The 12,161-nt window shown below is 39.1% G+C and overlaps 1 protein-coding gene across 4 annotated transcripts in view; it reads left to right on the forward strand.

Annotated features, from left to right (window-relative positions):
- lrp1ab (low density lipoprotein receptor-related protein 1Ab) overlaps nt 1-12,161 on the forward strand; it is a 205,467-nt gene that overhangs the window by 171,901 nt on the left and 21,405 nt on the right. For 2 of the 4 annotated variants that reach the window (XM_061903335.1, XM_061903337.1), the window contains exons 56-73: nt 948-1,131; nt 1,235-1,320; nt 1,395-1,514; nt 1,584-1,771; nt 1,839-2,044; nt 4,918-5,106; nt 5,268-5,416; nt 5,487-5,580; nt 5,646-5,762; nt 5,880-5,999; nt 6,089-6,211; nt 7,930-8,055; nt 8,142-8,258; nt 9,705-9,811; nt 9,904-10,036; nt 10,127-10,249; nt 11,693-11,815; nt 11,925-12,062. In XM_061903335.1, the coding sequence (XP_061759319.1) occupies nt 948-1,131; nt 1,235-1,320; nt 1,395-1,514; nt 1,584-1,771; nt 1,839-2,044; nt 4,918-5,106; nt 5,268-5,416; nt 5,487-5,580; nt 5,646-5,762; nt 5,880-5,999; nt 6,089-6,211; nt 7,930-8,055; nt 8,142-8,258; nt 9,705-9,811; nt 9,904-10,036; nt 10,127-10,249; nt 11,693-11,815; nt 11,925-12,062 (2,443 nt within the window). The remainder of the gene's footprint in view (nt 1-947; nt 1,132-1,234; nt 1,321-1,394; nt 1,515-1,583; nt 1,772-1,838; nt 2,045-4,917; nt 5,107-5,267; nt 5,417-5,486; nt 5,581-5,645; nt 5,763-5,879; nt 6,000-6,088; nt 6,212-7,929; nt 8,056-8,141; nt 8,259-9,704; nt 9,812-9,903; nt 10,037-10,126; nt 10,250-11,692; nt 11,816-11,924; nt 12,063-12,161) is intronic. The other 2 variants (XM_061903336.1, XM_061903338.1) reach the window with 1 other exon arrangement.

A 12,161-nucleotide genomic window follows, 5' to 3' on the forward strand; every position in this document is an offset into this window, starting at 1 on the left:
GACTTGTCTTATAATATTCGAAATGTAGAGCAGGGGTGCCCAAACCTTTTGTCTCAAAGGGCCAAAAGGAAAATGTGTTAAGGGGCTGCAGGCCAAACACAGCAAATTTAGGTGTGAAGGAAAAATAGCCTGAATCAGTCAATTAATTTATTATATTTAGAACATGTTGTTTAACCGTCTAAATGGAGTGGGAAGAAGCGCAGCTTGTCTGGTCCCACCCCTGTGCCATAAGCAGCACTCAAATGTAAATAAAAAAGTTAACCTTGCATACATGCCATTCATGATTGCGGGACTTTCAATGCGTCAGTATAAATATGTATGTAATTTGGAAACCATCCTTTTGGGGGGCCAAATGAAACAAGCTTGCGAGCTAAATTTGGCTTCTGGCCCCATTTTGGGCACCCCGGGGCGACAGATTTCGACAAACAAACCAATAAGTGACAACAAACGGCAACATGTGATGATAATTTTAAGATAATAGTAAACATCTATGTTCTTAATAATAACATAGATTAATGATTGTGTGGGTGTATTTTTGATTTTGTCTTTTACAAATATTTTTTCAAAAAACCTAAAAAAAAAAAGAAAAACGTTGGTGAGTCATCTAATATTGAGCTCAATATACGTGTAGTACTGTGTGTATGTATTTCTGTATATACATTTGAAACTTAAAAATCTTAGAGATTTAGAGTGTTTACATTTTGTCAGGTTGTGTCGAAGGACAAAACATGGATGCGCAGAAGCAGTTTATGTGCAACGAAAAAGCTGATACTTAAATACGCTACCTAACAGGAAATCAAACACACTAATGAAGGGTTATGAGTTTACTTCTACTTTCCACATTAATTTTACACATGAATTGTCACAACAGAATGTCTGACTTGTCGCCTGGTATAATGGCGTTTATCTTAAAGATGCTGACGTCTCTTTGCTCTTGGTACATTCAGTGCAGGTGCCATCCTGGTTTCCAGCTGAAGCGGGATGGGAAGACATGTGTGGACGTGGACGAGTGCATCACCACCTACCCTTGTTCACAGCGCTGTATCAACACACATGGCAGCTTCCATTGTCTTTGCGTGGATGGCTTTGAACTCAGCCCTAATGACCCCACTGTCTGTAAATCCATATCAGGTATGACACTGTACCAAGATAATAATTGCACATTTTAGCCTATTTGAGTGGTTTTACTTGTCTTGTAGCTCATTCAATCCTGGGAATATTTTTTTGTGTGCAGAGGAGGAGCCCTTCTTGATCTTTGCTAATCGATACTACCTGCGGAAGCTCAACCTGGATGGCTCAAACTACACTCTTATAAAACAGGTGAGCGACACAAAAGGATAAGTTATTGTACCCAAGCCATACTTGTGCAAACACCATTATTTACCCCGTTTCAGGGTCTGAATAACGCTGTGGCACTGGACTTCCACTATGCAGAGCAGATGATCTACTGGACTGACGTCACCACTCAGGGCAGCATGATCAGACGCATGCGGATGAATGGCAGCAACATTGAGGTCAGCTCAGAAAATAAAACCGTGCATTTAAAATTTTTCACATTACTTACCTTCTTTTCGACTCAGCAGGTGTTGCACCGCACCTCTTTGAGTAACCCAGATGGTGTGGCTGTGGATTGGGTGGGGGGAAACTTGTATTGGTGCGACAAAGGCCGAGACACCATTGAAGTGTCCAAACTTGATGGAGCCTACCGGACTGTGCTGGTCAACAGCGGGCTGAGAGAACCTCGGGCTGTGGCCGTGGATGTACGCTTCGGGTGAGAACTGATGAGTAGTGTAGAGAAAAAAGTTAGCATTTATGATGCATTACACTTTGCTGTCTAGGTACCTGTACTGGTCCGACTGGGGCGACAATCCCCATATTGGAAGAATTGGCATGGACGGTACCAACAGAAGCGTCCTAGTCGAGGATAAGATTACATGGCCCAATGGTCTGACTTTGGACTTCATCAATGATCGCATATACTGGGCAGACGCCCGGGAGGATTACATTGAGTTCGCCAGCCTGGATGGCACCAACAGGCACACAGGTAACAACAGGGTAGATAAGGCCAGACTAAAGGTCATTTCATTAAATCCAAATTTTCGCAACAGTTATGTGTATCTTCTATCAACATGTTTTATTATTGAACACATGTAAGGTCATGACAGCTTGCAGACACACAGATTGATAAATGGGATGGATTTGGATTATTACCATAATATACAACATAAACTAGTTATGAATAGGGAAGAGCACCAAAACCCAGTTCCATATTGGCAGAGGTCCAAGCGTAGGCGGTAGTACCCAGATCGAAAAAAGGAGTTGCTATAGGTGCATCATTTTGGTGCTAAATGAAGCAAGTTGCAACAAGCGGTTGGTTGTGATATTGTGAAAGTAATGTCTTATAAGTAACGTAGCGTCCCGACATGAGCACACAGAATCTGATGCTCTCTTTAAACTAATTAACACACCAACAGCAGCCCTCATAACACCGCTAGCATCACAGTGGCCTAGTGGTTAAAGTGTCTGCCCTGAGATCAATAGGTTGTGAGTTCAAACCCCGGCCGACTCATACCAAAGACTATAAAAATGGGACCCATTGCCTCCCTGCTTGGCACTCAGCATCAAGGGTTGGAATAGGGGGTTAATTCACCATAACTGATTCCCGGGCGTGGCACCGCTGCTGCCCACTACTCCCTTCACTTCCCAGGGGGTGACGAAGGGGATGGGTCAAATGCAGAGGACAAATTTCACCACCCCAAGTGTGTATGTGACAATCATTGGTACTTCAACTTTTACTTTAATTTAGCCAGTAGCCACAACAAAAACATAGCACTTCCTCATTATGCACCAATGATCGTTACAGCGAACAAGATTGTATTTGCAAACCACCGTAATTATGAGTATCAATATTACAAAAGTCGCTTTTTGCAGGTTCTTTACAGTATGTTCCAGGGCTGCCACGTTTCAGAAAATGACAAGAGTGAGACTTTAGTGGCCTTTTCTAACACCGATTTGGCTTGTTTTAACGTCAATTTATATTTAAGACTGATTTCCTCACCTCCATCAGCTCTCCATGCACTTCTGCCTCATAATGCTTGTCTCAATTAACCAGAAATAAAAAATAAATATCATCTCCACTGTATTCTCTGCTGGCTGTTTTGTCTTATCCTCCGCATATGTGTTATTAATTTGTATCTCTACTACATTGTCACTGTCCTCAAATATCTTCTAATCTCTCTTCATATTCCAGTGTTGCCATCTCCTTAGTAAGGAAAGTAGCTATTATTGACTGTTATAAAAGTTGGTAGAGCTTGCCAGATGACATGATTAGCTCATTTTTACAATTGATTACAATGGACACTGTAGGAGAAAGGAATAACATAGTAAGAGACATAAAAATTGAGTAAAATAAAAACTAATTATGAGTTGAATTGTAAATTGATTTTCTTCTGTTCATTCTTATTTTAGTTGAATTTGTCTTTGTTCTACATTGTTAAATGTATCAAATTTGATCAAAAGACTGAAAGGTTGTGATATTAATGAACAAATCAAAATGTTGACTGACTCATTAACATGAACGATACCTTTGTTTTTATTTTAAGCGTGACAGTGATGAAACATTTACAATAATGTCCCTCTGTAAACCAAGACAAAAACAGTGGCAGCTTTGCACAGAGTGGGTGTCCGTCTCCTCTCTGCTCTTACTGGAATGGCATTTTATTGTCATTGAACTTAAAATGAGACATGAGATCAAACTACAGTAGGTACCTTCAGGTTGCTGGCAGGGCCTCTCTACCAACCGAGCCACGCCATCCCCACCACCCCAAGCATGAGGTTTGGCAGCTATAATGTTCTGTATAGCTGCAATAATTATGAAACTTTGTTTTGGATTTTATTTCTTTTTTTTTTTTTTATGTACAGTCATCCCTCACCATGTTGTGCATCTACACATCGCAGATATAACAATTTAACAGCGATAAAAGAGGGATTACTGTATTACCGCGGCGGTATAGCTCGGTTGGTAGAGCGGCCGTGCCAGCAACTTGAGGGTTGCAGGTTCAATTCTCTCTTCTGCCATCCTAGCCACTGCCGTTGTGTCCTTGGGCAAGACACTTTACCCACCTGCTCCCAGTGCCACCCACACTGGTTTAAAAAAAACAAAACTTAGATATCGGGTTTCACTATGTAAAGCGCTTTGAGTCACTAGAGAAAAAACGCTATATAAATATAATTCACTTCACTTCACTACTTTGTTTTATTTTATATAGTTGAAGTACTTGAAATACTATTGTGTCCAACTTGAATTCCATACATGTAAATGTTATTTTTCAACAAAAATTGGCATATTTTAAATTTTTTAAGGTACAGGTTCATGCACCTTTTTCGGCACCGGCACCATTTTTTAAGTATCGATTTGGTACTATTACCGATTAAAATGTAAGCAATATTTATCCACCTCTAGAGTCTTGACATGCTTGTGCCAAACACAGAAAGCAAACACATAATACGACAAGTATATGGGAGCAGAAAGAGCACATTTATGGAATAAAAGCTAATTAGGCGTGTGAAATATTACGTAACTCTTAGGAGACAGCGTCCGACATGTTGGACAAATAATGACACGCCATTAATGCTCTAATAGCATTGCACTCTGTAACACTTTGAGATTGTAGAAATATAAAATACGTTATAAATTAAATGTATTATTATTATCATAACCTCCCTTCAATTATTTCATGTTGTCAAGATTACAACTGCCTTGTAAATTCTAATAGTGTTCACTCCACGGCCACTTTTTTAGTTACACCTACACAATCTAATAGTAATTTTTCATGAAACAGGAACATTTGAAAGGATTGTGCTTTTGAATGCCAGTATTAGTCAACGCTGATATGTAAATTTATTGTCTCCTGACAGTTCTTAGCCAAGATATTCCGCACATCTTCGCCATGACTCTCTTTGAGGAGTACATCTACTGGACAGACTGGGAGACCAAGTCCATCAACAGAGCTCACAAGACTCTGGGAACTAACAAGAGCACCCTGATCAGCACCTTGCATCGGCCCATGGACATTCACATTTTCCATCCCTATCGCCAGCCTGAGGGTAGGTGAAATTGTTAATATTTAGGAAAAAAAAACATCACGGACAATGCAATATATTTTTTTAATTTAAATGATCAATTACACAATTTAACAAGGTGTGTCATTGTGTATTGTTTGACTTTTTAAGTTTACATTTTGCCCTTTATATTTTTTCCTGTCCAGTGCGTGACCACCCGTGCCAGACAAACAACGGCGGCTGCAGTAACCTCTGCCTCATCTCTCCTGGAGGGGGTTACAAATGTGCCTGCCCCACAAACTTCTACCTGGCCAGCGACCATCGTACTTGCATGTCCAACTGCACGGCCAGCCAGGTGCTAACATCCTCATCATGTAAACGTGTTGTTGATGAAAATGTATTTATTCATCTTTCCTGCCTTATAGTTTGTCTGCAAGAACGATAAGTGCATTCCTTTCTGGTGGAAATGCGACACAGAGGACGACTGCGGCGATCGCTCAGACGAGCCCGCAGAGTGTCGTGAGTTAATATTTCTTTGTAAGAGTTGTTAAGTTGTTCATTTTTAATTCTTCCTTGTCTGCCAGCTGAATTTAAGTGCAGACCGGGCCAGTTTCAGTGCGGCACGGGCATCTGCACCAACCCTGCGTACATATGTGATGGAGACAACGACTGTCAGGACAATTCAGACGAGGCCAACTGCGGTAAAGCTCACATTCTTGCATTAGAACCGCTTATTTTGGAGGATTATCCCCCATTCTTTGAAATACAAATTAGTCTTCACATGTGCTGATTTGTTTATTATTACAACTCCACCGCAGATATTCACGTTTGCCTGCCCAGCCAGTTCAAATGTTCCCACCCAAGTCGCTGCATCCCAGGCATCTTCCGCTGTAACGGCCAAGACAATTGTGGAGAGGGAGAGGACGAGAAGGACTGCCGTGAGTGTTCCTCCGCTTTTCATTCTCCATGTACAGTGTGCCTCATTTCTCTTTGTGGTAATAACATATCTTGTCCTCTGACCCTGCAGCCGAGGTCACATGCGCACCCACCCAGTTTCAGTGTGCCATCACAAAACGCTGCATCCCTCGTGTTTGGGTGTGTGACCGTGACAACGACTGTGTTGACGGATCGGATGAACCCACTAACTGCAGTAAGATTGATAGTGTTTTTACATTTTGTGTTCATAACTGCGCTTAAATGTGTTGTTTGTAACTGATCTAAACTAGGGCTCTTAAAAATAACGTGATAACTCATGCGATTAATCACAACAAATTATCGCATTAATCATGTATATTACAGATTCATCATGACATGTATTTTGACCGTACATCTTCCTTTACCTTAACAGTGGATGGTTAACTGAAAGGCGGCCCAGGTTGTTTGGTCAGTCATCAGGTCAATCCATATGCCAGTGCAAAGTTGAGGGATGAGACTACGACTGTTGTGCTCTCTGGCAAATTTCCATTTGAAACACACCTCGATGGGACATTAGCAAAAATTGTTGAGCAAATAAATGACTTGCATCTAAGTAAAACATTTAAACATGTTCCTGTATTACACTCTGACTATAAAATTGCATTATTGTGCAAATATTGGGGTCATTAACTTAAATTATGCATGCAAGTAATACATGATCATGATAATCCAAATTCAAAAGTGTGATTATTCTGATAAAATAATCTTTTGACGGCACTACAAAAGCATCTTTTCACTCTTTCACAAATAAATGTATTTGAGGAATCAGTTGTTTAAGTAATGTCGTAAGTTTAAACATGTATTATTATTATAATTAGATGATAGTGTTGAACATTTTGGTAATTATAGGTGCTGCAATACTTGTTAAAATAAAGGGGACCACATAAAAATATGTTTTCTCTTTATTTTATCAAAATCATGTGGTTTTTATTGCACTCAAAGAACAATTTTAGAAGATTAAAATACAAATTAAAAGGCATTCAACACAATGGGCTTTTCTTGTTGCACTCAAAAACTATTTACAACTGTATATATTACAATAAACCTGCCATAATCAAGGATTAGGTTAGAATATACAGTAATAGAAAGCTTTATTGACAATATGCGTCATGATTTATGGTTGCTACTATTGGTCTATGCTTTAAGACAAAAACAATCATTCGGAGGTACTAAAAACAATACTAAGGCAAAAATTATTGTATATAAATAACACATTTAGCAGATATAACACACATTGTTAAAGATAAAATACAAATTATAGGAATTTGTTACAAAATTAAGGCATGTATGTTGCATGGGCAGTTTGGACTGCGCTAATATTTGGCATCAAGGCAAAAAGCTGTGTACACGTCTACGTAAACGTCTGTGTGCAAAAGAGGAGCGAATTAACTTTTTTACCTGTCGATCTGATTAATTGTTTAGATAAATTTGAAGCAAAAGTGGTAAAACTTTAATCATGTTACATTTGGTGAGGCCTGTTTTAAATCACTGCTTGCAACACTGCACCTCTGTGTTCAAAGCGTCATCTTTATCGATAGTTTTGAAACCCAATAACCTTCATATTGCGCTTCATGCACCCTCTTTATTAACCAGTAGAATTGCCTTTATTTTCCATTTTCCCCCCCATCGTGGTTTCCCCTTGTGCGCTCTGCCAAGTGTGTGCTGGCTTACACATTCAACATGCTCCTTCGCTCTGTACACCACAGCCGCAAGGCGTACCAGTATTATTTAAAGGCAGAATAGTAGCGTTTTGAATTTATTCGTACCAGTATATTGTACAACCTTATACCAGCCAATCTGTATTTTATACAGTATCCATAATACAGTCTATGCCGCCATGTGTAAAGTATTTTGGTCCTATTAAAACCACCCTTAAAATGTTTTCACTTCCAGCCCAAATGACCTGCGGTGTTGATGAGTTCCGTTGTAAAGACTCCGGGCGCTGCATCCCGGCTCGCTGGAAGTGCGACGGAGAAGACGACTGTGGCGATGCATCCGATGAACCAAAAGAGGAGTGTGGTAAGAACATTGAAACAATGCATTTGTGTTCAAGAAAGTAAAGTTGTTTTGCTGTGATTTAATAATCTCATGGTCATTATGTGCAGCTGAGAGGACATGTGAGCCGTATCAGTTCAGGTGCAAAAACAACCGCTGCGTGCCGGGCCGTTGGCAGTGTGACTACGACAACGACTGTGGCGACAACTCAGATGAAGACAAGTGTGGTTGGTGTCACTATTGCACTGCGGCCTGTTCCCGTCTGCTCTGGCTAACACTTTAGTGTCCTAAGACATTATTACTGTGTCAAGATTTCATTCACTCACTTCCATTTCTGATGCATTTCACCTCATGTGTCGTCTGTTTCATTTCATACTGTCCTGTTGGCATGAGCTAGAGGTGAGTTTCTTCCACTTTCACATGTCAAACATGTTGTCATGCTTCTGTCCACACTCAAGCCTCTCCCAGCTTTAGGAGTCTGCAAGCAGACTTTGAAATTGACTCATTTTGTGTCTAATCTGCAAAATATCACTGCAAGTGCTGAAAAGTATAATACACACTGGACACTTCATTAGATACAGCTGCACAATTTAATGAGCCCTGTTTCAAAAATGTTGTTTTTAAAAAGCTATCATTATTAGTAAAACCATGTGACCTCTAATTACAAAAGTAACCTTAATATAGGCCTGAGTCAGTAACACATTTAGCTGGATGATATATTATCCCACACATTATTGCCGATAAGAGACCAAAATTATGTAAAAGTGGTCAAATTAAGTACTAATGTAATCATGATATGACATATAGTACTAATAATGCTTTTATTTCTCATTAGAATGTTTCTACCATTGTAATTGTAAAGTCAATAACTTTTAAATGCCTCAAACAACTAAGCAAACAAAAAAAAATGGATTATTAAATTTTATCCATCTATTTTGTACAGCTTGTTTTCTTTAGCAATATTTTAACTTCAATAAATATTGAACATCTTCAAGTGCAGCTTTTCCCCCAGTTGAAAACACTGGGTTGGGTGGTTTGTTTAGTTGTCTATTTTGTTGCCAAGACTTTTTACGAAGTCGTAAACTGGCTCCTTCGTCCGTGTTGATGGGCTCAACTTGCTCACTTGTTTGAAGTCAAAATATTCCTGCACAGGGAAATTTGGCTGTGTAATCATCTTTTTTCCCTCTAATTTGTGTTTACTTGCGGTGATTCTCACTCACGACTCTCTGTCCGTTCATCCGCCAATCGAGACAAACATTGTGAATGACTCACAAGAGGGTTCACTCTGTTGATTTAATTCTGCTATTACATAAACGGGATGCAGAAAGAGACAAAGAAAAACTCACACAAACACAGGAAAGTTATCGAGGTCATTTTCAATTATCGTTCGATTAATTGATTTATTTATCAGCCCAGGCCGACCTTGATACATGTAAAATATTAACATCAAAGCTAAGGATTATTATCTCTGTTAAGGTAGAATTTGTGATCATATGTTATTAGGTTGTGCAGGTGTACCTAATGTTGTGGCCTGTGCATGCTGAATTACAGCGCTCCCTTTGTCCTCCCAAGACTCGATGTCCCATTATTCATGTTTTTTGTGTTGATGCGGAACATGAAATGGAAAAGTAGCCTGCCACTAACATGAGCCACGCTTTGTCTTTTTCACACAGTGCCTCGCCAGTGTTCCGAAAGCGAGTTTGCTTGTACAAATGGCCGCTGCATCGCTGGGAGGTGGAAATGCGATGGAGACCATGACTGTGCTGATGGTTCTGACGAGGTACAGAACCTGTTTACCTCTTATGTGTTTTGTATTCATTCACTACCAAGAACTATAACCTTTACCTGCATGTCAATTGGACTTTTCTCCAGGATGACTGTATTCTCAAGTGTGACAACGACCAGTTCCAGTGTAAGAACGGACACTGTATTCCCATTGGCTGGAGGTGTGACGCTGACCCAGACTGCATGGATGGCAGTGATGAGGAGAACTGCCACATTGCTGGTGAGTGTATAATTATTCATTTGTTACCTTTTTATGTTGTCTCACTACTCATTTTGTATAACGTTTGACATGAACTCCCTATTCTTTCAGCTGGACGTCTCTGTCATGTGGATGAGTTCCAGTGTAACAACACTCTGTGTAAACCTCTCGCCTGGAAGTGCGATGGAGAGGATGACTGCGGGGACAACTCTGATGAGAATCCGGAAGAGTGCAGTGAGTGTCAGCGTGTGAATCACACTTACTTAGTGGTGTTAATGTTATGGGTAATATTAATGGTTGGGCACCAAGCAGTTTACGTATCAGGATTTTTTTTTTTCCAATTAGTCCTTTTAACAAAAAATATTAAAAATCTATCGAGAAACATCACAGCTGAGATAGGCTCTTGCACCCCCCATGACCCCAAAAGGGACAAGCGGTACAAAATGAATGGATGGACAAATGGATTAGAATTTAAATTAGTGTAGCGACATATTTATATTTTTGTTTCTGCGCACATCACATGTTTACACAGCCACTTGTTGCTATAGGCAGACTTCAGAAGGCTTATTCATAACTGCCCAATTGACCAATACAAATATATATTTCTGTTAGAGGGGTGTCTTTAGGACACAAACTAAGGAAATAAAAATATATATATCACTGCTGTGTGTTATGTTAACTCTAAATTACCCTTAAACAATTCCAGCAAGAATAATCTGAAAACAGGGTGAAAAAACTTATTTTTGACTACCAGGATATATTTTTTAAATCATGTTAGACGAGTTTGCTTATCTTAACATGTACCATTTATTATAATAAGCATACTTAAAAAAAAAAAAAAAAAAAGACATTTTACCTCATCAAATTTTCTTGATTTTTCTCAGATTTTGGTTGATATTATTTAACATAAAGGAAGTAACGATATGAAAATTTCATATGACTGTTATTGTAACCAAAATGATCATGGTGATCATTATTATTACGGAATTGTTGAATGTGCTCAAAAAGTACTTACACACACTGAAATATTTTAACCACATTTTATTTTGGAAATAACTAGGCAAATAAATAAACAGCACATACACAATATACTTTCATGACAGACAAAACTTCAAATATTGTTGTGGCTTTTTAAGAGCCGTATTATTGTTATTTGACTGTTTAGATATGTTTATCTTATTGCGTTTTAATTTGTAGAGGTTTTATAGTGTTTCTTAATGATACAGTTAAAGCCCTACACTTGATGTGACATTACATGGGTTCACTTCCTGTTGAATCTTAACATCTGCTTTATCACTCTGGTCTAGGAGAGCACAGCCTGTAGGTTCAAAGTTCAAAATTTAATCAATTAGTTGCTCAGTCAGCAATGTGTATATACAAGTTTAAATTGGTGTATGATGTTTATAATGGGGAAAGACAGAAATGTGTCTTGTATTCATATAAGGATGTAAACTAGCTAGCGAGTATTGTGCTACCTGCAATTTTACAATATTTACAATTTGAACTGGTATTACTAACCTTTGGTGATTTGATCCTCACATTGTTACTTAACATAAGCATATTGATTAAAATACAAAGTGCAAGTTTAAAATATTTTTTATTCTTTCCCCAAACATTTTTGCAGTGACATTTTTTTTTCTTTATCTGATATTGTTATTGTTACTGTGTGATTTGTAGGGAAATTCCAGTGTCCACCCACCAGAACTTTCCGCTGCCAGAATGACCGTGTGTGTCTGCAAGTGTCAAAGAGATGTGACGGCGTCAATCACTGCGGCGACAAATCGGATGAACTGAATTGTCGTAAGTAACTTTGAAGGAAAACTACTTGTAGTAGATGGACTTCATCAGTCACTATTATGAAAGAGTTTGCTGAGCTATGTGTGCGTGCGTGTTCACTGTATTCCCACAGCAGCCCACCCAGCTGTTCCTACTTGTGAGAAAGACGAGTTCTTGTGTGCCAGCGGAAAATGCATCAGTGCCACTTTGCGATGTAATGTCTTTAATGACTGCGCGGACTATGGATCGGACGAGATCAACTGCAAGACAGGTTATTATATGCGCTGTATGAACAAAAGTATTGGTAAACACAATTTACCCTTTGGACTTTCTGAAAACATTTTTGTTAATATAATGCTTTCAACTAAGC

This window comes from Nerophis ophidion, linkage group LG06 (genome assembly GCF_033978795.1).
Source record: "Nerophis ophidion isolate RoL-2023_Sa linkage group LG06, RoL_Noph_v1.0, whole genome shotgun sequence".
NCBI lineage: Eukaryota > Metazoa > Chordata > Actinopteri > Syngnathiformes > Syngnathidae > Nerophis > Nerophis ophidion.